The sequence below is a fragment of the Oncorhynchus masou genome, chromosome 14, assembly GCF_036934945.1.
Source record: "Oncorhynchus masou masou isolate Uvic2021 chromosome 14, UVic_Omas_1.1, whole genome shotgun sequence".
Classification (NCBI taxonomy): domain Eukaryota; kingdom Metazoa; phylum Chordata; class Actinopteri; order Salmoniformes; family Salmonidae; genus Oncorhynchus; species Oncorhynchus masou.
In genome coordinates this window covers 6952295-6978461 of record NC_088225.1, presented here as the reverse complement: position 1 = coordinate 6978461, position 26167 = coordinate 6952295, and the positions used below count along the sequence as shown (strand labels likewise).

The following is a 26167-nucleotide window of genomic DNA, read 5'->3' as shown; positions in this document are numbered from 1 at the left end:
ATGTACAGAATGGTCTAATAGCAGTAACGCAATGTACAGTATGGGCTAATAGCAGTAATGCAATGTACAGAATGGTCTAATAGCAGTAACGCTATGTACAGTATGGGCTAATAGCAGCAATGAAAAGTACAGTACGGGCTAATAGCAGTAATGAAATATACAGTATGGGCTAATAGCAGTATTGAAATGTACAATATGGGCTAATAGCAGTAATGAAATGTACAGTATGGGCTAATAGCAGTAATGCAATGTACAGTATGGGCTAATAGAAGTAATGAAAAGTACAGTACAGGCTAATAACAGTAATGAAATGTACAGTATGAGCTAATAGCAGTAATGCAATGTACAGCATGGGCTAATAGAAGTAATGAAAAGTACAGTACAGGCTAATAGCAGTAATGAAATGTACAGTATGGGCTAATAGCAGCAATGAAAAGTACAGTACGGGCTAATAGCAGTAATGAAATGTACAGTATGGGCTAATAGCAGTAATGAAATGTACAGTATGGGCTAATAGCAGTAATGAAATGTACACTATGGACTAATAGCAGTAATGCAATGTACAGTATGGGCTAATAGCAGTAATGAAATGTACAGTGTAGACTAATAGCAGTAACGCAATGTACAGTATGGGCTAATAGCAGTAATGCAATGTACAGAATGGTCTAATAGCAGTAACGCTATGTACAGTATGGGCTAATAGCATCAATGAAAAGTACAGTACGGGCTAATAGCAGTAATGAAATATACAGTATGGGCTAATAGCAGTATTGAAATGTACAATATGGGCTAATAGCAGTAATGAAATGTACAGTATGGGCTAATAGCAGTAATGCAATGTACAGTATGGGCTAATAGAAGTAATGAAAAGTACAGTACAGGCTAATAACAGTAATGAAATGTACAGTATGAGCTAATAGCAGTAATGCAATGTACAGCATGGGCTAATAGAAGTAATGAAAAGTACAGTACAGGCTAATAGCAGTAATGAAATGTACAGTATGGGCTAATAGCAGCAATGAAAAGTACAGTACGGGCTAATAGCAGTAATGAAATGTACAGTATGGGCTAATAGCAGTAATGAAATGTACAGTATGGGCTAATAGCAGTAATGAAATGTACACTATGGACTAATAGCAGTAATGCAATGTACAGTATGGGCTAATAGCAGTAATGAAATGTACAGTGTAGACTAATAGCAGTAACACAATGTACAGTATGGGCTAATAGCAGTAATGCAATGTACAGAATGGTCTAATAGCAGTAACGCTATGTACAGTATGGGCTAATAGCATCAATGAAAAGTACAGTACGGGCTAATAGCAGTAATGAAATATACAGTATGGGCTAATAGCAGTATTGAAATGTACAATATGGGCTAATAGCAGTAATGAAATGTACAGTATGGGCTAATAGCAGTAATGCAATGTACAGTATGGGCTAATAGAAGTAATGAAAAGTACAGTACAGGCTAATAACAGTAATGAAATGTACAGTATGAGCTAATAGCAGTAATGCAATGTACAGCATGGGCTAATAGAAGTAATGAAAAGTACAGTACAGGCTAATAGCAGTAATGAAATGTACAGTATGGGCTAATAGCAGCAATGAAAAGTACAGTACGGGCTAATAGCAGTAATGAAATGTACAGTATGGGCTAATAGCAGTAATGAAATGTACAGTATGGGCTAATAGCAGTAATGAAATGTACACTATGGACTAATAGCAGTAATGCAATGTACAGTATGGGCTAATAGCAGTAATGACATGTACAGTGTAGACTAATAGCAGTAATGCAATGTACAGTATGAGCTAATAGCAGTAATGAAATATACAGTTTGGTCTAATAGCAGTAATTAAATGTAAAGTATGGGCTAATAGCAGTAATGAAATGTACAGTATGGGCTAATACCAGTAATGAAATGTGCAGTATGGGCTAATAGCAGAAATGAAATGTACAGTATGGGCTAATAGCAGTAACGCAATGTACAGAATGGTCTAATAGCAGTAACGCAATGTACAGTATGGGCTAATAGCAGTAACGCAATGTACAGAATGGTCTAATAGCAGTAACGCTATGTACAGTATGGGCTAATAGCAGCAATGAAAAGTACAGTATGGGCTAATAGCAGTAATGAAATATACATTGTGGGCTAATAACAGTAATGAAATGTTCAGTACCACTAATAGCAGTAATACAATGTACAATATGGGCTAATAGCAGTAATACAAAGTACAATATGGGCTAATAGCAGTAATGAAATGTACAGTATGGGCTAATAGCAGTAATGCAATGTACAGTATGGGCTAATAGCAGTAATGAAAAGTACAGTACAGGCTAATAACAGTAATGAAATGTACAGTATGAGCTAATAGCAGTAATGCAATGTACAGCATGGGCTAATAGAAGTAATGAAAAGTACAGTACAGGCTAATAACAGTAATAAAATGTACAGTATGAGCTAATAAAAGTAATGAAAAGTACAGTATGGGCTAATAGCAGTAATGAAATGTACAGTATGGGCTAATAGCAGTAATACAATGTACAGTATGGGCTAATAGCAGTAATGAAATGTACAGTATGGGCTAATAGCAGTAATGAAATGTACAGTATGGGCTAATAGCAGTAATGAAATGTACACTATGGACTAATAGCAGTAATGCAATGTACAGTATGGGCTAATAGCAGTAATGACATGTACAGTGTAGACTAATAGCAGTAATGCAATGTACAGTATGAGCTAATAGCAGTAATGAAATATACAGTTTGGTCTAATAGCAGTAATTAAATGTAAAGTATGGGCTAATAGCAGTAATGAAATGTACAGTATGGGCTAATACCAGTAATGAAATGTGCAGTATGGGCTAATAGCAGAAATGAAATGTACAGTATGGGCTAATAGCAGTAACGCAATGTACAGAATGGTCTAATAGCAGTAACGCAATGTACAGTATGGGCTAATAGCAGTAACGCAATGTACAGAATGGTCTAATAGCAGTAACGCTATGTACAGTATGGGCTAATAGCAGCAATGAAAAGTACAGTATGGGCTAATAGCAGTAATGAAATATACATTGTGGGCTAATAACAGTAATGAAATGTTCAGTACCACTAATAGCAGTAATACAATGTACAATATGGGCTAATAGCAGTAATACAAAGTACAATATGGGCTAATAGCAGTAATGAAATGTACAGTATGGGCTAATAGCAGTAATGCAATGTACAGTATGGGCTAATAGCAGTAATGAAAAGTACAGTACAGGCTAATAACAGTAATGAAATGTACAGTATGAGCTAATAGCAGTAATGCAATGTACAGCATGGGCTAATAGAAGTAATGAAAAGTACAGTACAGGCTAATAACAGTAATAAAATGTACAGTATGAGCTAATAAAAGTAATGAAAAGTACAGTATGGGCTAATAGCAGTAATGAAATGTACAGTATGGGCTAATAGCAGTAATACAATGTACAGTATGGGCTAATAGCAGTAATGAAATGTACAGTATGGGCTAATAGCAGTAATGCAATGTACAGCATGGGCTAATAGCAGTAATGAAAAGTACAGTATGGGCTAATAGCAGTAATGAAAAGTACAGTACGGGCTAATAACAGTAATGAAAAGTACAGTACGGGCTAATAACAGTAATGAAAAGTACAGTATGAGCTAATAGCAGTAATGAAATGTACAGTATGGGCTAATAGCAGTAATACAATGTACAGTATGGGCTAATAGCAGTAATGAAAAGTACAGTACGGGCTAATAACAGTAATGAAATGTACAGTATGGGCTAATAGCAGTAATGAAATGTACAGTATGGGCTAATAGCAGTAATTTAATATACATTATGGGTTAAGAGCAGTTATGCAATGAACAGTATGGGCTAATAGCAGTAATGAAATGTACAGTATGGGCTAATAGCAGTAATGAAATGTACAGTATGACCTAAAAGCAGTAATGAAATGTACAGTATGGGCTAATAGCAGTAATGAAACGTATAGTATGGGCTAATAGCAGTAATGAAACATATAGTATGGGCTAATATCAGTAATGAAAAGTACAGTACTGGCTAATAGCAGTAAGGAAATGTACAGTATGGGCTAATAGCAGTAATGCAATGTACAGTATGGGCTAATAGCAGTAATGCAATGTACAGTATGGGCTAATAGCAGTAATGAAATGTAGAGTATGGGCTAATAGCAGTCATGAAATGTAGAGTATGGGCTAATAGCAGTAATGCAATGTACAGTATGGGCTAATAGCAGTAATTAAATGTACAGTATGGGCTAATAGCAGTAATGAAATGTAGAGTATGGGCTAATAGCAGTAATGAAAAGTACAGTACTGGCTTATAGCAGTAATGAAATGTACAGTATGGGCTAATAGCAGTAATGCAATGTACAGTATGGGCTAATAGCAGTAATGAAAAGTACAGTATGGGCTAATAGCAGTAATGAAAAGTACAGTATGGGCTAATAGCAGTAATGAAAAGTACAGTACTGGCTAATAGCAGTAATGAAATGTACAGTATGGGCTAATAGCAGTAATGAAATGTACAGTATGGGCTAATATCACTAATGAAATGTACAGTATGGGCTAATAGCAGTAATGAAATGTACAGTATGGGCTAATAGCAGTAATGAAATGCACAGTATGAGCTAATAGCAGTAATGAAATGTACAGTATGGGCTAATAGCAGTAATGAAATGTACAGTATGGGCTAATAGCAGTAATGAAATGTACAGTATGGGCTAATAGCAGTAATGCAATGTACAGTATGGGCTAATAGCAGTAATGCAATGTACAGTATTTTTTACAGATCGTCATTGTAAAGGGTTTAAACACTGTTTGCCATGCTTGTTCAATGAACCGTAAACAATTAATGAACATGCACCTGTGGAACGGTCGTTAAGACACTAACAGCTTACAGACGGTAGGCAATTAAGGTCACAGTTATGAAAACTTAGGACACTAAAAGAGGCTTTTCTACTGACTCTGAAAAACACCAAAAGAAAGATGCACAGGGTCCCTTCTCACCTGTGTGAACGTGCCTTAGCCATGCTGCAAGGAGGCATGAGGACTGCAAATTTGGCCAGGGCAATAAATTGCAATGTCCGTACTGTGAGACGACTAAGACAGTGCTTCAGGGAGACAGGAGGGACAGCTGATTGTCCTCGCAGTGGCAGACCACGTGTAACAACACCTGCACAGGATCGGTACATCTGAACAGCACACCTGTGGGACAGGTACAGGATGGCAACAACAACTTCCCGAGTTACACCAGGAATTCACAATCTTTCCATCAGTGCTCAGACTGTCCACAATAGGCTGAGAGAGGCTGGACTGAGGGCTCGTAGGCCAGACATCACCGGCAACAGCGACGCCTATGGGTACAAACCCACCGTTGCTGGACCAGACAGGACTGGCAAAAAGTGCTCTTCACTGACGAATCGTGGTTTTGTCTCACCAGGGATGATGGTCGGATTCGCGTTTATCCTCAAAGGAATGATCGTTACACCGAGGCCTGTACTCTGGAGCGGGATCGATTTTGGAGGTGGAGGGTCCGTCATGGTCTGGGGCGGTGTGTCACAGCATCATTGGACTGAGCTTGTTGTCATTGCAGGCAATCTCAACACTGTGCGTTACAGGGAAGATATCCTCATGTGGTACTCTTCCTGCAGGCTCATCCTGACATGACCCTCCAGCATGACCCACCAGCCATTCAGCTCGTTCTGTGTGTGATTTCCTGCAAGTCAGGAGTGTCAGTGTTCTGCCATGGCCAGCGAAGAGCCCGGATCTCAATCCCATTGAGCACATCTGGGACCTGTTGGATCAGAGGGTGAGTGCGAGGGCCATTCCCCCCAGAAATGTATGACCTTTCTTGTGGAAGAGTAGGGTAACATCTCACAGTAAGAACTGGAAAATCTGGTGCAGTCCATGAGGAGGAGATGCACTGCAGTACTTAATGCAGCTGGTGGCCACACCAGATACTGATAGTTACTTTTGATTTGGACTCCCCCTTTGTTCAGGGACACATTATTCCATTTCTGTTAGTGACATGTCTGTGGAACTTGTTCAGTTTATGTCTCAGTTGTTGAATCTTGTTATGTTCATACAAATATTTACACATGTTAAGTTTGCTGAAGATAAACACAGTTGACAGTGAGAGGACGTTTCTTTTTTGCCGCGTTTAGAGAGAAACGGAGAGGGGAGGGAGAGAGAGAGAAAAGAGGGAGAGATTGGGTTTGTTGTTGGATTTAAAGCAGTTCATAGTCCTAGGTATGTTGGAGCCCGCTGTGTCCTCCTTTCCATTCAGTTATATTTCCTGTGAGATCATCTTGTTTTCTTCCTCTGTGGTATTATAAGAGCGTGGGCTCCTCACAGTAATTGAGTGCTATTGAAAAAGCACGAATTGACACCATAGGATGATAGGGAGAGGTAGTGGAGAAGAAGAAAAGGTGCAGAGAAAAGTGGAAGAGGTGCAATCACAGTTTTCCTCTGAAGAGAGAGAGCGTGTCTAGCATTACAGATCTCCTAGCAGACGGTGAGTTTACCTGCCCATGATGATGCACAGGAGGAAATGGTTCTAGGAACGCTCCCCGTCTTCTATCCCACTGGGTTGAATCAACGTTGATTCCACTCCATTTCAATGGAATTACATTGGGGAAAAAAGACGTTGAATTGACGTTTGTGCCCAGTGGGACATCACTTTGACTCCTTTACATAAAGTATCTACAGCAACAACACCAAGTCGATTTGGTTTCTTTCCTCCAACACATGGAGCAAACATATTTTGTTCCGCTGGGGGAAATCTACCTTTGTTTCTTAAGTGTTTAGTGGAATTTTGTTTAGTAGAATGACTATACAATGACTCACACCTGTTTTTCCAACAACAGTCAAAGTGAAAGATTCTCATTCGGTGGGTTGCTGGAGTTTGTTGACAGATCTTCTCTCCTGTGTGTGTGTGAGAGAGACGGAGCTAGTTTCCCTCTCTCCACTTCCTCTTGAGTTCTGTTTGATATTTTGCACGGTCTCCCCGGTTCGGTGTGATTTGTTGAAAATATCCTCTGCTATGTAGGAACAAACACCAGGGAGTAGCGCTTTGATTATTGGTGTGATTAGAGATGTGACTCACTCCTCTATAGGATATGTATCTTTTAGCTCTGCTGTGCTGAGTCAAGCTGATGGCTGTGTTTTATCCATCTGCGCTCTGGCTTTGTTTAGCCCTGGAGCTCTGCTTGGCTCACTGGAGCTGGTGTTTGTGTCTGTTGTGTGTTCTGTGTGTACAATATATGCGCTGCTGTGTGGTACTATGGACTGGGTGCTCCCTGCTCAGTGTGGTCGTTGCTTAGATAAATGACCCCATTAGAAAGCACAGTGGGGGCGATCCGTCAGAGCCACCCTCTCCCTGCGTGCCCAGACACTGTCTGCCTGCCCACCAAATCTAATCAAATCAAATATGATTTGTCGCGCACACATATTTAGCAGATGTTATCGCGGGTGTAGTGAAACGCTTATCTTCCTAGCTCCAACGGTGCAGTCATTTACAAGTGCCACCACTCTGTTGTGGGGCTGTGTGTGTGTGACTGCTCTTTAGCAGTCACACACACACATGGTTTCCATGTGTTTGATGCCATTCCATTTGCCCCAGTTCCAGACATTATTATGAGCCGTCCTCCCCTCAACAGCCTCCTGTGGTGTGTGTGAATGCATGTTGTGTGTATTTGTGAATGACCTCAAAGGGAGCACTGCTGGGAGTCTATGAGCACAGCACTCTGTGAGGCTCCGTCTCGCCTTACTAAATACAAGATTAATGAGAGCCTCGTAGAAAAACATGCTGAAGTCTTATTGAACCAGGACGAGGGATGAAAATGACAGAAAGAGCAGAGGAGAAGTTGTGTTCTACTTGGTGCGGGGGGCTAGCGAGTGGCGCTGGCACTGTACTGTAATGTAATGTGGGCTCGATGTGTCTGGCTGGCTCTGCAATACTAACAGTCGTCAGCGAGCATTCTGGGAGCTCATTAACGGAGTCTGGGAGCTGGAGGAGACCCGGCAGTGGGGATAGGGGAGCCAGCTCACTGAACAGAACACAGCAGCCTACCAGAACACAGTCTAGTAGCAGCAGAGCAGCTGAGGGAGAAGAGATGCTGCCTGGGCCCAGGCCAGGTCCAGGCCAGTAGAATAAACCCAGAGTGACAGCCCTGATCTAGATCTACATGGCCTTGTCTAATCCAGACAGCCCTGGCCTGAACTCATTTAAGGTTGGCCAGAGGCCAGCAGGTCCCCAACCAATAGGGAGAGGATGCAGGTGTAGGGGGAGAGAGAACTTTACATAAGCGTTAAAACATTAAAACTGGTCTCAGTGCCCACCAGGTTATTTTGTATCTTCCCCATCCCTACCTACTGGTCCTTAGTGGATCCCTAATTCTGAAGGTGTTGTGTTCTGGACCTCTGCCTTGCTGTATCCCTCTGCTGTCAGCACTGGTGAACCAACAGGCACCGTCACATGATTCCATCCCACCCTATCAGAAAGAGTAAAGCTGGCATCAGTGTGAATGTTTTTCCTGACATGCTGATACATGTTTACCTTAATTGTGTTTGTTTGTCTTATAGTCTGTTTATTCTTTCACGTTTCTCTTTACTCCTCTCTGTCAAATCCATTCTTTCTGCCTCTTTCTCGCTCTCCTCTCCCCAAACAAACCCCCTCTCACTTTCTCTCCTCCAGAGTCGTAGCCCGCGTCACTCCCAGTCCACCCAGTCTGGGCTAGCTGAGCAGGCTGCTAAACTGTCCTTTGCCTCGGCTGAGTCTCTGGCTGAGACCATGTCTGAGGCTGACATCCCCCTGGGGTTCAGCCGAACCAACCGCTTCCGCCAGAGTCTGCCCCTGTCCCGCTCAGCCAGCCAGAACAAGCTGCGCTCCCCAGGTGAGACCCAACACCCACACTGGAGCTGGACATGACCCAGACAGTGCAGAAACTATACATGACGTGTACATGATCATGTCTTAACCTTTACCAACTACTGCTACAGTACGACAGTGCTCCCCAGGCGAGACCCACCACACACTGTACAGATAATATACATGACATCAGTGGAGGCTCCTCAGTGGAGGAAGGGGAGGACCATCCTCCTCAGTGAATTCCACAAAAATAAAAAAAGAGTGAAACTTTAAAACAGTTCCTTTTTAGATAAACCTATAGTAAATATATTCACATGTCACCAAATAATTGATTAAAACACACTGTTTTGCAATGAAGGTCTACAGTAACCTCAACAGCACTCTGTAGGGTATCACCATGGTGTAGCCGGAGGACAGCTAGCTTCCGTCCTCCTCTGGGTACATTGACTTCCATACAAAACCTAGGAGGCACATGGTTCTCACCCCCTTCTATTGACTTACACAGTAATTATGGCAACTTACGGAGGACGTCCTCCAACCTATCAGAGCTCTTGCAGCATGAACTGACATGTTGTCCACCCAATCAAAGGATCAGAGAAGGAATCTAGTACTGAAAGTATAAGCTACACCTAGCTTGCACTGCAGTGCATAACATGTGGTGAATAATTGACTCAAAGAGAGAGAAAGAAAATAGTTGAACAGTTTTGAACAAATTCTCATTTCTAAAAATATTAAGGAGAAGCAAGAGAAAGAAAGAGAGATGTTGAATTTTTTGCCTGGTCACAGACACCACAAGCAAAGGGAAAATATGAGAGCGTAGATGCAAGGTGGAATTAACAAGCAAAGTGATCAAGCTGTTTATTTGTGGCTGCTATGAAAGTGAACTGTTTTTGCGTGTGATTAGGGGGGTATTCATTCCACCGATTCCGTTGAAAAAGAAATCTTAAAAGGAATCAAGATCAAATCAAATTAAAGTTTGTCATGTGCGCCGAATACAACAGGTGTAGACTTTACAGTAAAATGCTTACTTACAGGCTCTAACCAACAGTGCAAAAAAGGTATTAGGTGAACAATAGGTAAGTAAAGAAATCAAAACAACAGTAAAAAGACAGTGAAAAATAACATTAGCGAGTCTATATACAGTTGTGAGGCTATAACAGTAGCGAGGCTACATACAGGCACCGGTTAGTCAGGCTGATTGAGGTAGTATGTATATGTAGATATGGTTAAAGTGACTATGCATATATGATAAACAGAGAGTAGCAGTAGTGTAAAAGAGGGGTTGACATGTTGAAAATGTCAGTGAAGACACCTGCCAGTTGGTCAGCACATACTCGGAGCACACATCCTGGTATCCGTCTTGCCCCGCAGCCTTGTGAATGTTGACTTGTTTAAAGGTCTTACGCACGTCGAGCGTGATCACACAGTCGTCTGGAACAGCTGATGCTCTCATGCATGCCTCAGTGTTGCTTGCCTCGAAGCGAGCATAGAAGTGACTTAGCTCGTCTGGTAAGCTCCTGTCACTGGGCAGCTCGCGACTTTGCTTCCCTTTGTAGTCTGTAATAGTTTGCAAGCCCTGCCACATAAGACAAGCGTCGGAGCTGGTATAGTATAATTCAATCTTAGCCCTGTATGGACGCTTTGCCTGTTTGATGGTTCGTCGGAGGGCATAGCAGGATTTCTTATAAGCATCCTGGTTAGAGTCCCGCACCTTGAAAGCGGCAGCTCTACCCTTTAGCTCAGTGCATATGTTGCCTGTAATACATGGCTTCTGGTTGGGGTATGTACGCACAGTCACTATGGGGACGAGGTCCTCAATTAACTTATTGATAAAGCCAGTGACTGATTTGGTGTACTCCTCAATGCCATCGGAAGAATCCCGGAACATGTTTCAGTCTGTGCTAGGAAAATAGTCCTGTAGCTTAGCATCTGCTTCATCTGACCACTTTTTTATAGACCGAGTCACTGGTGCTTCCTGCTTTAATTTTTGCTTGTAAGCAGGAATCAGGAGAATGGAATTGTGGTCGGATTTATCAAATAGAGGAGAGCTTTGTACGCGTCTCTGTGTGTGGAGTACAGGTGATCTAGATTTTTTTTTCCTCTGGTTGCACATTTAACATGTTGATGGAAATTAGGTAGAACTGATTTAAGTTTTCCTGCATTAAAGTCTTCGGCCACTAGGAGCGCCGCCTCTAGGTGAGTGGTTTCCTGTTTGCTTATTTCCTTATACACCTGTCTGAGTGCGGTCTTAGTGCCAGCATCTGTCTGTGGTGGTAAATGAACAGCCACGAAATGTATAGCTGAAAACTCTCTAGGCAAGTAGTGCGGTCTGCATTTTATCACAAGATACTCTACCACAGACGAGCAAAATCTAGAGGTGTCCTTAGATTTCGTGCACCAGCTGTTATTTACCAATATGCACAGACCGACCCGGCAGCTTTCCTACTCACCTTCTGTGGATCCTTATGAGGCATTCCGCTCTGTGTCCTCTGTACCTGCGTCTCTTCCTCTTGCAAATAACTGGGATGTTGGCCTTGTCGGGTGTTAGGAGAATGTCCTGTGCGTCCTGCTTGTTGAAGAAAAAATCTTAGTCTAATCCGAGGTGAGTGATCGCTGTCCTGATATCCAGAAGCTCTTTTCTGCCGTAAGATACGGTTGCAGAAACATTATGTACAAAATAAGTTACAAATAACGCAAAAAAACCCACATAATAGCACAATTGGTTGGGCGCCGGTAAAACTGCTGCCATTTCTTCCGGCGCCATTTTAGAAGATGGCACCGGAACGAAACGGGGATGTGTGTAACGGTTCTCGTCTGGTGAAGGAGAAGCGGACCAAAATGCAGCGTGGTATTTTTGAGACATGTTTAATGACGAAGGAAAAACACGAACAATACAAAAACAACAAACGGAACGTGAAAACCTATACAGCCTATCTGGTGACAACAAACACAGAGACAGGAACAATCACCCACGAAATACTCAGAGAATATGGCTGCCTAAATATGGTCCCCAATCAGAGACAACGATAAACACCTGCCTCTGATTGAGAACCACTCTAGACAGCCATAGACTATGCTAGATACCCCAACTAAACCACACACCCAATACCTAACAAAACCCCAAGACAAAACACACCACAATAAACCCATGTCACACCCTGGCCTGACCAAATAAATAAAGACAAACACAATATATTTCGAACAGGGCGTGACAGAACCCCCCCCCCTAAGGTGCGGACTCCCGAACGCGCATCAAAACAATAGGGGAGGGTCCGGGTGGGCGTCTGTCCATGGTGGCGGCTCCGGCGCAGGACATGGACCCCATTCTATCAATGTCTTAGTCCCTCCTCCTCGCGTCCTTGGATAGTCCACCCTTGCCGCCGACCATGGCCTAGTAGTCCTCACCCAGAACCCCACTGGACTGAGGGGCAGCTCGGGACTGAGGGGCAGCTCGGGACTGAGGGGTAGCTCGGGACAGAGGGGTAGCTCGGGACTGAGGGGAAGCTCAGCACTGAGAGGAAGCTCAGCACTGAGAGGAAGCTCAGGCAGGTAGTTGGATCCGGCAGATCCTGGCTGGCTGGCGGTTCTGGCAGATCCTGGCTGACTGGCGGATCTGGAAGATTCTGGCCGACTGGCGGATCTGGAAGAGTCTGGTTGACTGGCAGATCTGGAAGAGTCTGGCTGACTGGCAGATCTGGAAGAGTCTGGCTGACTGGCAGATCTGGAAGAGTCTGGCTGACTGGCAGATCTGGAAGAGTCTGGCTGACTGGCAGATCTGGAAGAGTCTGGCTGACTGGCAGATCTGGAAGAGACTGGCTGACTGGCGGGTCCTGGCTGACTGGCGGATCTGGAAGAGTCTGGCTGACTGGCGGATCTGGAAGAGTCTGGCTGACTGGCGGATCTGGAAGAGTCTGGCTGACTGGCGGATCTGGAAGAGTCTGGCTGACTGGCGGATCCTGGCAGACTGACGGCTCTGGCTGCTCCATCCTGACTGGCAGCTCTGGCTGCTCCATGCTGACTGGCGGCTCTGGCTGCTCCATGCTGACTGGCAGCTCTGGCGGCTTCTTGCAGACTGACAGCTCTGGCGGCTTCTTGCAGACTGGCAGCTCTGGCTGCTCCATGCAGACTGGCAGCTCTGGCTGCTCCATGCAGGCTGGCAGCTCTGGCTGCGCTAAACAGGCAGGAGACTCCAGCAGCGCAGGAGAGGAGGAAGGCTCTGGCTGCGCTGAATAGGCAGGAGACTCTGGCAGCGCTGTAGAGGAGGAAGGCTCTGGCTGCGTTGAACAGGCAGGAGACTCCGGCAGCGCAGGAGAGGAGAAAGGCTCCGGCAGCGCTGAACAGGCAGGAGACTCCGGCAGCGCAGGAGAGGAGGAAGGCTCGGGCAGCGCTGAACAGGCGGGAGACTCCGGCAGCGCAGGAGAGGAGAAAGTCTCCGGCAGCGCTGAACAGGCGGGAGACTCCGGCAGCGCAGGAGAGGAGGAAGGCTCCGGCAGCGCTGGAGAGGCGAGGCGCACTGTAGGCCTGATGCGTGGTGCTGGCACTGGTGGTACTGGGTCGAGAACACGCACAGGAAGCCTGGTGCGGGGAGCTGTCACTGGAGGGCTGGTGTGTGGAGGTGGCACAGGATGGGCTAGACTGTGAAGGCATACTGGAGATCTTGAGAGCAGTGCTGGCACAGGACGTGCAAGGCTAGGGAGGTGCACAGGAGGCCTTGTGCGTGAGGCTGGCACCATCTTCACCAGCCGACTAACACGCACCTCAGGACGAGTATGGAGCGCTGACCCAGGTGCCATCAAATCCCCGACACGCTCCGTCGGGCAAATTCCATGCTTAAAACACCAACACAGCAACTCCCTCATTTCTCTCTCCACCAATTTCCCCATTAACTCCTTCACAGTCTCTGCTTCACTCACCTCCAACACCGGCTCTGGTTCTTGTCTCCTTCTTGGCTCCTCACGATAAACAGGGAGAGTTGGCTTAGGTCTGACTCCTGACTCTGCCACACTCCCCCCCAAGAAAGTTTTGGGGCTGACTCTCGGGCTTCCATCCGCGTCGCCGTGCTGCCTCCTCATACCGGCGCCTCTCCGCTTTACCCGCCTCCAGTTCTTCTTTGGGGCGGCGATATTCTCCAGGCTGATCCCAAGGTCCTTCTCCGTACAATTCGTCCTCCCATATCCATTCCTCTCTTTGTTGCTCCTGCTGTTCTCGTCTGGTGAAGGACGTGACAATGTGGAACGAAACGGGGATATGGAACGAAATGGGGATAAACATACCTGAATTTGTCCAATAGAAACTCTTGATGGCTATAGGTCAAATTAAAGTGTCATGAAGGAGCCTAAACCTATCACTGTTACATTGAACTGGGTGATTGGAATATACAGTATATGACAGTCATCCAATATGCTGTAATAGAAATAAGGCCATGTCCATTAAAAACAGAATCAACCTCACTCCTCTTAAACGTCACCGACTGCCACTGCATGACATAAACATGACCATGTAACAGCCTTTAGCAGATACATAGCTGAGGCAACATTTTCCTCATCCCAAAGCTTTTGTGGACTTCAACTTACTCATCTAATCAGAATGGCTTCATGCTATTTTCATATTAACATTTACCTAGTTTATCTGCTATCTTATCACACCTTATCCACTTGCATAGTAAATCATTATTCCTAATTCTTTTTGCGTTTTGTGGTTATGCTTTATTTGAATCCACTATTCAAATTATTGCGAAATGATTGAATCGTGAATACATTTGCATATTTTGTAGCCATTTCAGAAGCGTAAATGATGCACCCCTGGCTGGGTGTTTTTATCAGGGACCAATCACACAGCTCCTGGGTTAGTCATGTAACCTACAGCCTGGTGTCTCTTCGCACCCTCAGATGAGTGTGATGATTCTCTGCCTGCTTTCCCTGTGGTGCCTTACTGCTTGCACAACACTGGATCATCCACGCCTCACTTTACATATCTGGGACACGACAACCATACACAGCCATACACTGCACTGCATTTCATTATTAGCACAGGGATCATATGTTCATAGACATTAAGTCATGATTCAAATCCTGACATATTATTCATTGATTTCTGCTACAGAGTCATATCAAATCAAATTTTATTTGTCACATACACATGGTTAGCAGATGTTTATGCGAGTGTAGCGAAATGCTTGTGCTTCTAGTTCCGACAATGCAGTAATAACCAACAAGTAATCTAACTAACAATTCCTAAACTACTGTCTTATACACAGTGTAAGGGGATAAAGAATATGTACATAAGGATATATGAATGAGTGATGGTACAGAGCAGCATAGGCAAGATACAGTAGATGGTATCGAGTACAGTATATACATATGAGATGAGTATGTAAACAAAGTGGCATAGTTAAAGTGGCTAGTGATACATGTATTACATAAGGATGCAGTCGATGATATAGAGTACAGTATATACGTATGCATATGAGATGAATAATGTAGGGTAAGTAACATTATATAAGGTAGCATTGTTTAAAGTGGCTAGTGATATATTTACATCATTTCCCATCAATTCTCATTATTAAAGTGGCTGGAGTTGAGTCAGTGTCAGTGTGTTGGCAGCAGCCACTCAATGTTAGTGGTGGCTGTTTAACAGTCTGATGGCCTTGAGATAGAAGCTGTTTTTCAGTCTCTCGGTCCCAGCTTTGATGCACCTGTACTGACCTCGCCTTCTGGATGATAGCGGGGTGAACAAGCAGTGGCTCGAGTGGTTGATGTCCTTGATGATCTTTATGGCCTTCCTGTAACATCGGGTGGTGTAGGTGTCCTGGAGGGCAGGTAGTTTGCCCCCGGTGATGCGTTGTGCAGACCTCACTACCCTCTGGAGAGCCTTACGGTTGAGGGCGGAGCAGTTGCCGTACCAGGCGGTGATACAGCCCGCCAGGATGCTCTCGATTGTGCATCTGCAGAAGTTTGTGAGTGCTTTTGGTGACAAGCCGAATTTCTTCAGCCTCCTGAGGTTGAAGAGGCGCTGCTGCGCCTTCTTCACGATGCTGTCTGTGTGAGTGGACCAATTCAGTTTGTCTGTGATGTGTATGCCGAGGAACTTAAAACTTGCTACTCTCTCCACTACAGTGCCATCGATGTGGATAGGGGGGTGTTCCCTCTGCTGTTTCCTGAAGTCCACAATCATCTCCTTAGTTTTGTTGACGTTGAGTGTGAGGTTATTTCCCTGACACCACACTCCGAGGGCCCTCACCTCCTCCCTGTAGGCCGACTCGTCATTGTTGGTAATCAAGCCTACCACTGTTGTGTCGTCCGCAAACTTGATGATTGAGTTGGAGGCGTGCGTGGCCACGCAGTCGTGGGTGAACAGGGAGTACAGGAGAGGGCTCAGAACGCACCCTTGTGGGGCCCCAGTGTTGAGGATCAGCGGGGAGGAGATGTTGTTACCTACCCTCACCACCTGGGGGCGGCCCGTCAAGAAGTCCAGTACCCAGTTGCACAGGGCGGGGTCGAGACCCAGGGTCTCGAGCTTGATGACGAGCTTGGAGGGTACTATGGTGTTGAATGCCGAGCTGTAGTCAATGAACAGCATTCTCACATAGGTATTCCTCTTGTCCAGATGGGTTAGGGCAGTGTGCAGTGTGGTTGAGATTGCATCGTCTGTGGACCTATTTGGGCGGTAAGCAAATTGGAGTGGGTCTAGGGTGTCAGGTAGGGTGGAGGTGATATGGTCCTTGACTAGTCTCTCAAAGCACTTCATGATGACGGAAGTGAGTGCTACGGGGCGGTAGTCGTTTAGCTCAGTTATCTTAGCTTTCTTGGGAACAGGAACAATGGTGGCCCTCTTGAAGCATGTGGGAACAGCAGACTGGTATAGGGATTGATTGAATATGTCCGTAAACACACCAGCCAGCTGGCTCCCTGCCTGGGAGCAAGACATCCTGGTCCGTGACTGGGCTGGATTTCTTCCTGTAGTCCGTGATTGACTGTTGACCCTGCCACATATTGAGTGAACTCATCATTGGGACAGCTTTACACTGTGGACTACAGTATTATAAGAGTGAACTCATTGTTGGGACAGCTTTACAGTGTGGACTACAGTATTATATGAGTGAATTCAGCATTGGGACAGCTTTACAGTGTGGACGACAGTATTATAAGAGTGAACTCATTGTTGGGACAGCTTTACAGTGTGGACTACAGTAAAATAAGTATGAACTCATCGTTGGGACAGCTTTACAGTGTGGACTACAATAAAATAATTGTGAACTCATTGTTGGGACAGCTTTACAGTGTGGACTACAGTAAAATAAGTATGAACTCATTGTTGGGACAGCTTTACAGTGTGGACTACAGTAAAATAATTGTGAACTCATCGTTGGGACAGCTTTACAGTGTGGACTACAGTATTATAAGAGTGAACTCATCGTTGGGACAGCTTTACAGTGTGGACTACAGTAAAATAAGTGTGAACTCATCGTTGGGACAGCTTTACACTGTGGACTACAGTATTATAAGAGTGAGCTCATCGTTGGGACAGCAATACAGTGTGGACTACAGTAAAATAAGTGTGAACTCATCGTTGGGACAGCTTTACACTGTGGACTACAGTATTATAAGAGTGAACTCATTGTTGGGACAGCTTTACAGTGTGGACTACAGTATTATAAGAGTGAATTCAGCATTGGAACAGCTTTACAGTGTGGACTACAGTATTATAAGAGTGAATTCAGCATTGGGACAGCTTTACAGTGTGGACAACAGTATTATAAGAGTGAACTCATTGTTGGGACAGCTTTACAGTGTGGACTACAGTAAAATAATTGTGAACTCATCGTTGGGACAGCTTTACAGTGTGGACTACAGTAAAATAAGTGTGAACTCATTGTTGGGACAGCTTTACAGTGTGGACTACAGTATTATAAGAGTGAACTCATCGTTGGGACAGCTTTACAGTGTGGACTACAGTAAAATAAGTGTGAACTCATCGTTGGGACAGCTTTACACTGTGGACCACAGTATTATAAGAGTGAACTCATCGTTGGGACAGCTTTACAGTGTGGACTACAGTAAAATAAGTGTGAACTCATCGTTGGGACAGCTTTACACTGTGGACTACAGTATTATAAGAGTGAACTCATTGTTGGGACAGCTTTACAGTGTGGACTACAGTATTATAAGAGTGAATTCAGCATTGGGACAGCTTTACAGTGTGGACTACAGTATTATAAGAGTGAACTCATTGTCGGGACAGCTTTACAGTGTGGACTACAGTATTATAAGAGTGAACTCATTGTTGGGACAGCTTTACTGTGTTGACTACAGTATTATAAGAGTGAATTCAGCATTGGGACAGCTTTACAGTGTGGACTACAGTATTATAAGAGTGAACTCATTGTTGGGACAGCTTTACAGTGTGGACTACAGTAAAATAATTGAACTCATCATTGGGAAAGCTTTACAGTGTGGACTACAGTAAAATAAGTGTGAACTCATTGTTGGGACAGCTTTACAGTGTGGACTACAGTATTATAAGAGTGAACTCATCATTGGGACAGCTTTACACTGTGGACTACAGTATTATAAGTGTGAAATCATCGTTGGGACAGCTTTACAGTGTGCACTACAGTATTATAAGAGTGAACTCATCGTTGGGACAGCTTTACAGTGTGGACTACAGTAAAATAAGTGTGAACTCATCGTTGGGACAGCTTTACACTGTGGACCACAGTATTATAAGAGTGAACTCATCGTTGGGACAGCTTTACAGTGTGGACTACAGTAAAATAAGTGTGAACTCATCGTTGGGACAGCTTTACACTGTGGACCACAGTATTATAAGAGTGAGCTCATCGTTGGGACAGCTTTACACTGTGGACTACAGTATTATAAGAGTGAACTCATTGTTGGGACAGCTTTACAGTGTGGACTACAGTATTATAAGAGTGAATTCAGCATTGGGACAGCTTTACAGTGTGGACTACAGTATTATAAGAGTGAACTCATTGTCGGGACAGCTTTACAGTGTGGACTACAGTAAAATAAGTGTGAACTCATCGTTGGGACAGCTTTACACTGTGGACTACAGTATTATAAGAGTGAGCTCATCGTTGGGACAGCAATACAGTGTGGACTACAGTAAAATACGTGTGAACTCATTGTTGGGACAGCTTTACAGTGTGGACTACAGTAAAATAATTGTGAACTCATCATTGGGACAGCTTTACAGTGTGGACTACAGTAAAATAAGTGTGAACTCATTGTTGGGACAGCTTTACAGTGTGGACTACAGTAAAATAATTGTGAACTCATCATTGGGACAGCTTTACAGTGTGGACTACAGTATTATAAGAGTGAATTCAGCATTGGGACAGCTTTACAGTGTGGACTACAGTATTATAAGAGTGAACTCATCGTTGGGACAGCAATACAGTGTGGACTACAGTAAAATAAGTGTGAACTCATCGTTGGGACAGCTTTACACTGTGGACTACAGTATTATAAGAGTGAACTCATTGTTGGGACAGCTTTACAGTGTGGACTACAGTATTATAAGAGTGAATTCAGCATTGGGACAGCTTTACAGTGTGGACTACAGTATTATAAGAGTGAACTCATTGTCGGGACAGCTTTACAGTGTGGACTACAGTAAAATAAGTGTGAACTCATCGTTGGGACAGCTTTACACTGTGGACTACAGTATTATAAGAGTGAGCTCATCGTTGGGACAGCAATACAGTGTGGACTACAGTAAAATACGTGTGAACTCATTGTTGGGACAGCTTTACAGTGTGGACTACAGTAAAATAATTGTGAACTCATCATTGGGACAGCTTTACAGTGTGGACTACAGTAAAATAAGTGTGAACTCATTGTTGGGACAGCTTTACAGTGTGGACTACAGTAAAATAATTGTGAACTCATCATTGGGACAGCTTTACAGTGTGGACTACAGTAAAATAAGTGTGAACTCATTGTCGGGACAGCTTTACAGTGTGGACTACAGTATTATAAGAGTGAACTCATCATTGGGACAGCTTTACACTGTGGACTACAGTATTATAAGTGTGAAATCATCGTTGGGACAGCTTTACAGTGTGGACTACAGTATTATAAGAGTGAACTCATCGTTGGGACAGCTTTACAGTGTGGACTACAGTAAAATAAGTGTGAACTCATCGTTGGGACAGCTTTACACTGTGGACCACAGTATTATAAGAGTGAACTCATCGTTGGGACAGCTTTACAGTGTGGACTACAGTAAAATAAGTGTGAACTCATCGTTGGGACAGCTTTACACTGTGGACTACAGTATTATAAGAGTGAACTCATTGTTGGGACAGCTTTACAGTGTGGACTACAGTATTATAAGAGTGAATTCAGCATTGGGACAGCTTTACAGTGTGGACTATAGTATTATAAGAGTGAACTCATTGTCGGGACAGCTTTACAGTGTGGACTACAGTATTATAAGAGTGAACTCACCGTTGGGACAGCTTTACTGTGTTGACTACAGTATTATAAGAGTGAATTCATCATTGGGACAGCTTTACAGTGTGGACAACAGTATTATAAGAGTGAACTCATTGTTGGGACAGCTTTACAGTGTGGACTACAGTAAAATAATTGTGAACTCATCGTTGGGACAGCTTTACAGTGTGGACTACAGTAAAATAAGTGTGAACTCATTGTTGGGACAGCTTTACAGTGTGGACTACAGTAAAATAAGTGTGAACTCATCGTTGGGACTGCCTTACACTGTGGACTACAGTATTATAAGAGTGAACTCATTGTTGGGACAGCTTTACAGTGTGGACTACAGTATTATAAGAGTGAACTCATCGTTGGCACAGCTTTACAGTGTGGACTACAGTATTATAAGAGTGAACTCAGCATTGGGACAGCTTTACAGTGTGGACTACAGTATTATAAGTGTGAACTCAGCATTGGGACAGCTTTACAGTGTGGACTACAGTATTATAAGAGTGAACTCATCGTTGGGACAGCTTTACAGTGTGGATACAGTATTATAAGAGTGAACTCATCGTTGGGACAGCTTTACAGTGTGGACTACAGTATTATAAGTGTGAATTCAGCATTGGGACAGCTTTACAGTGTGGATACAGTATTATAAGAGTGAACTCATCATTGGGACAGCTTTACAGTGTGGACTACAGTAAAATAAGAGTGAACTCATTGTTGAGACAGCTTTACAGTGTGGATACAGTATTATAAGAGTGAACTCATTGTTGGGACAGCTTTACAGTGTGGATACAGTATTATAAGAGTGAACTCAGTGTTGGGACAGCTTTACACTGTGGACTACAGTAAAATAATTGTGAACTCATCGTTGGGACAGCTTTACAGTGTGGACTACAGTAAAATAATTGTGAACTCATCGTTTGGACAGCTTTACAGTGTGGATGGATCAGACTTATAAACATTGGTGGGTGTAGGCGATGCTAAGCACGCAGGGAGAAACAGAGCCCTGTAAAAGCAGTGACAGTGACGGATGATGAGACCTTTGGAAGAGGACTTTATGCAGTGCTTTAGGACAGTGGCACTCTCTCACTCCCACCTCCTCCTCCTCTGTTTATCAACCAGACCTTCCCTTTATCTTTCTCTCCTTTTCATTTGACTTTCATCACCCCTTCCTCTATTGTTCTATTATCTCCTGCGCCACCTTCATCCTTGACTTTAAATTCTCTCTCCGTGGCCACGTGTGGTCAACACATCTACAGTGTCGGCATAGGTTCAAATCCGGCCTACTTACTGCCCTTTGACCCAGCCTCTCTTTACCTTTCCCACTGTCATAATCTTTCTCTAGCTGTTCAAGGAAGTCAGAAAAGATCTTAAAAATATACAATAAATTCTCTCCCCCTCTCTCTCTTCATCACTCTCCTTCTCCAGGCGTGCTGTTCCTGCAGTTTGGGGATGAGACTCGGAGGGTGCACATCACCCACGAGCTGAGCAGCCTGGACACGCTGCATGCCCTCATCGTGCACATGTTCCCCCAGAAGCTGACGGCGGGGATGCTCAAGTCCTCCAACACGGCCATCCTGATCAAGGACGAGGCGCGCAACGTCTTCTACGAGCTGGAGGATATCCGGGACATCCAGGACCGCAGCATCATCAAGATCTACCGCAAGGAGCCCATCTACGCCTCCTACCCCGCCACACACCTGGTCAACGGGGACCTGAGGGTGAGACAGGGAGGGGAGAGAAGGGTGAGGGAGGGGGTATAGCTGGGCTGCACGTCTGATACTAGGATAGGTGGATGGAGGGCTCTGGATTCTACTATACTGATACTGTCACACTACTATTGGGCTTTGACCTTTGAAGGCGCAACAGCTCTTTTGTGTTTATGTTGCAACAGTAAGTTGACAGGTTTGTGGAGGCGTATGGGTTATTTCTCCAGATATTCAAGCTGGGCAGTACTTGTATCTTCATGAGCACCATATGCTGCCTGGACACTAAATAACAACGTTTCCCAGGGAGATAGGCTTGTTTCACCCCCTGTGCATGTCTCTTTTTTGGTTTAGTTCAAGGAACCTTGAAGTTGTTGTTTTTTCAGTCACTACCATCTGTAATAGTCACACTACATTGAGGATGAATCAGCCATTACCGATGCAAATAATTAGAGTGTGTGTGTATGTGTGGGTGGGTGGGTCTCTGTCTCTGTCTCTGTCTCTGTCTGTGCGGATGAGTGTGTTTTCGTGTGTGCGTGCAGGCATACTAAAATCCTTAAATTGTGTATGGAGGAACACCAAAATATCCCAGATGAACTAGATTACATTAAATCATAGAGAGTTCTTATTTCTAGGAGGGTAGATGATGCGGTAAAGCCAGGACTTTGAAGAACATTCAAAGGCCTGGCTGGTGCTATATTCAGGATTCTCTTATTTTTATTATTTTATTTTGATCATCTTGCCTGGCTCTCTGTTCTATGACAGTGTGTGTGTGAACTGCACACCCCCTCCTAGTTCAGTGCTGTGCTGTGCTGGGGACTACCCTGCATGTTAACTAACATCTTGACATTGAACTGCTCCTGGGTGTACATTTTTGGGTTTTGATAGCTGGTATTAACTGTGTTTTCAGGGTTTTAAGTGTGTGTGTGTGTGTGTGTGTGTGTGTGTGTGTGTGTGTGTGTGTGTGTGTGTGTGTGTGTGTGTGTGTGTGTGTGTGTGTGTGTGTGTGTGTGTGTGTGTGTGTGTGTGGTTAATTTCAAATCAAAAATGACACATGGTTAGCAGATGTTAATGCGAGTGTAGCGAAATGCTTGTGCTTCTAGTTCCGACAATGCAGTAATAACCAACAACTAATCTAGCTAACAATTCCAAAACTACTACCTTATAGACACAAGTGTAAGGGGATAAAGAATATGTACATAAGGATATATGAATGAGTGATGGTACAGAGCGGCATAGGCAAGATACAGTAGATGGTATTGAGTACAATATATACATATGAGATGAGTATGTAAACAAAGTGGCATAGTTAAAGTGGCTAGTGATACATGTATTACATAAAGATGCAGTAGATGATATAGAGTACAGTATATACGTATACATATGAGATGAATAATGTAGGGTATGTAAACATTATATTAGGTAGCATTGTTTAAAGTGGCTAGTGATATATTTTACATAATTTCCCATCAATTCCCATTATTAAAGTGGCTGGAGTTGAGTCAGTGTGTTGGCAGCAGCCACTCAATGTTAGTGGTGGCAGTTTAACAGTCTGATGGCCTTGAGATAGAAGCTGTTTTTCAGTCTCTCGGTCCCAGCTTTGATGCACCTGTACTGACCTCGCCTTCTGGATGATAGCGGGGTGAACAGGCAGTGGCTAGGGTGGTTGTTGTCCTTGATGATCTTTATGGCCTTCCTGTGACATCGGGTGGTGTAGGTGTCCTGGAGAGATGTCCAGACCTCACTACCCTCTGGAGAGCATTACGGTTGTGGGCGGAGCAGTGATACAGCCCGACAGGATGCTCTCGATTGTGCATCTGTAGAAGTTTGTGAGTGCTTTTGGTGACAAGCCGAATTTCCTCAGCCTCCTGAGGTTGAAGAGGCGCTGCTGTGCCTTCTTCACGATGCTGTCTGTGTGGGTGGACCAATTCAGTTTGTCTGTGATGTGTACGCCGAGGAACTTAAAACTTACTACCCTCTCCACTACTGTTCCATCGATGTGGATAGGGGGGTGTTCCCTGTTTCCTGAAGTCCACAATCATCTCCTTTGTTTTGTTGACGTTGAGTGTGAGGTTATTTTCCCTCACCTCCTCCCTGTAGGCCGTCTCGTCATTGTTGGTAATCAAGCCTACCACTGTTGTGTTGTCCACAAACTTGATGATTGAGTTGGAGGCGTGTGTGGCCACGCAGTCGTGGGTGAACAGGGAGTACAGGAGAGGGCTCAGAACGCACCCTTGTGGGGCCCCAGTGTTGAGGATCAGCGGGGTGGAGATGTTGTTGCCTACCCTCACCACCTGGGGGCGGTCCGTCAGGAAGTCCAGTACCCAGTTGCACAGGGCGGGGTCGAGACCCAGGGTCTCGAGCTTGATGACGAGCTTGGAGGGCACTATGGTGTTAAATGCCGAGCTGTAGTCGATGAACAGCATTCTCACATAGGTATTCCTCTTGTCCAGATGGGTTAGGGCAGTGTGCAGTGTGGTTGAGATTGCATCGTCTGTGGACCTATTTGGGCGGTAAGCAAATTGGAGTGGGTCTAGGGTGTCAGGTAGGGTGGAGGTGATATGGTCCTTGACTAGTCTCTCAAACCACTTCATGATGACGGAAGTGAGTGCTACGGGGCGGTAGTCGTTTAGCTCAGTTACCTTAGCTTTCTTGGCCAGCCATGACTGAATTTTTTTACAATCAAATGAGGAGAGAAACTTATCACACAAGTCAGAGTTATACTTCAACTAAATCTTTAACTTATTAATAAGGGAGCAGGTCAATACAACACACACATATAAAGTGAATCAATTGAGTGCTCTACGATAATGATGACTGGTCATGGCTGGTCGACGATTCACGCTCAAATGATTCGTTGAGAGCCCCGAGACAAAAGGTCTTTTATAGCCAAGATACACCCCTTTCGACCTACATGACGAGCAGATACATAGAAGGGGTCACAAAGTTAAGATTTGTATGAAAGATACTTATAATACATAGCAGACAGCATCTGCTGTGTCAACAGTTTTCATTGTGTAGAGACCAGTGTCTTGCCCTCCGACACCATACTGGAACCATCTCTCCCTGGTAAGTTATAGAACAGAAACATTAACTCATGCTCTGGAATGCTCTTTAGGTTTTATCACCCAAAATATATCGCAAATCTCCTCTGTCAGTGTTATCTCCCAGAGGCCCATCTTCAGTAGAACACACACACAATAGTTATAAGAATACTCGATTCTGTTGCATAAAACAACCATTTGATGCAATAAAAGTATTATAACACAATCTTGCAATTTTCAGGAGAGAGAGGTAATTACTGTAGATTGAGGAAAGACATAAACAGGAGAGAGAGGTAATTACTGTAGATTGAGGAAAGACATAAACAGGAGAGAGAGAGGTAATTACTGTAGATTGAGGAAAGACATAAACAGGAGAGACAGGTAATTACTGTAGATTGAGGAAAGACATAAACAGGAGAGAGAGGTAATTACTGTAGATTGAGGAAAGACATAAACAGGAGAGAGAGGTAATTACTGTAGATTGAGGAAAGACATAAACAGGAGAGAGAGGTAATTACTGTAGATTGAGGAAAGACATAAACAGGAGAGACAGGTAATTACTGTAGATTGAGGAAAGACATAAACAGGAGAGAGAGGTAATTACTGTAGATTGAGGAAAGACATAAACAGGAGAGAGAGGTCATTACTGTAGATTGAGGAAAGACATAAACAGGAGAGAGAGGTCATTACTGTAGATTGAGGAAAGACATAAACAGGAGAGAGAGGTAATTACTGTAGATTGAGGAAAGACAAACAGGAGCGAGAGAGGTAATTACTGTAGATTGAGAAAATATATAAACAGGAGAGAGAGATAATTACTGTAGGTTGAGGAAATACATAAACAAGAGAGAGAGGTAATTACTGTAGGTTGAGAAAAGACACAAACAGGAGAGACGTAGTTACTGTAGATTGAGAAAAGACACAAACAGGAGAGACATAATTACTGTAGATTGAGGAAAGACAAACAGGAGAGACGTAATTACTGTAGATTGAGGAAAGACAAACAGGAGAGACAGATAATTACTGTAGATTGAGGAAAGATATAA

At 43.9% G+C, this 26167-nt stretch overlaps 1 protein-coding gene across 3 annotated transcripts in view; it reads left to right on the top strand.

Annotated features, from left to right (window-relative positions):
* LOC135554061 (SRC kinase signaling inhibitor 1-like) overlaps positions 1-26167 on the top strand; it is a 103158-nt gene that overhangs the window by 21919 nt on the left and 55072 nt on the right. For all 3 annotated transcript variants that reach the window (XM_064986078.1, XM_064986079.1, XM_064986080.1), the window contains exons 3-4: positions 8730-8928; positions 21800-22092. In XM_064986078.1, coding sequence (XP_064842150.1) covers positions 8730-8928; positions 21800-22092 — 492 coding nt within the window. The remainder of the gene's footprint in view (positions 1-8729; positions 8929-21799; positions 22093-26167) is intronic.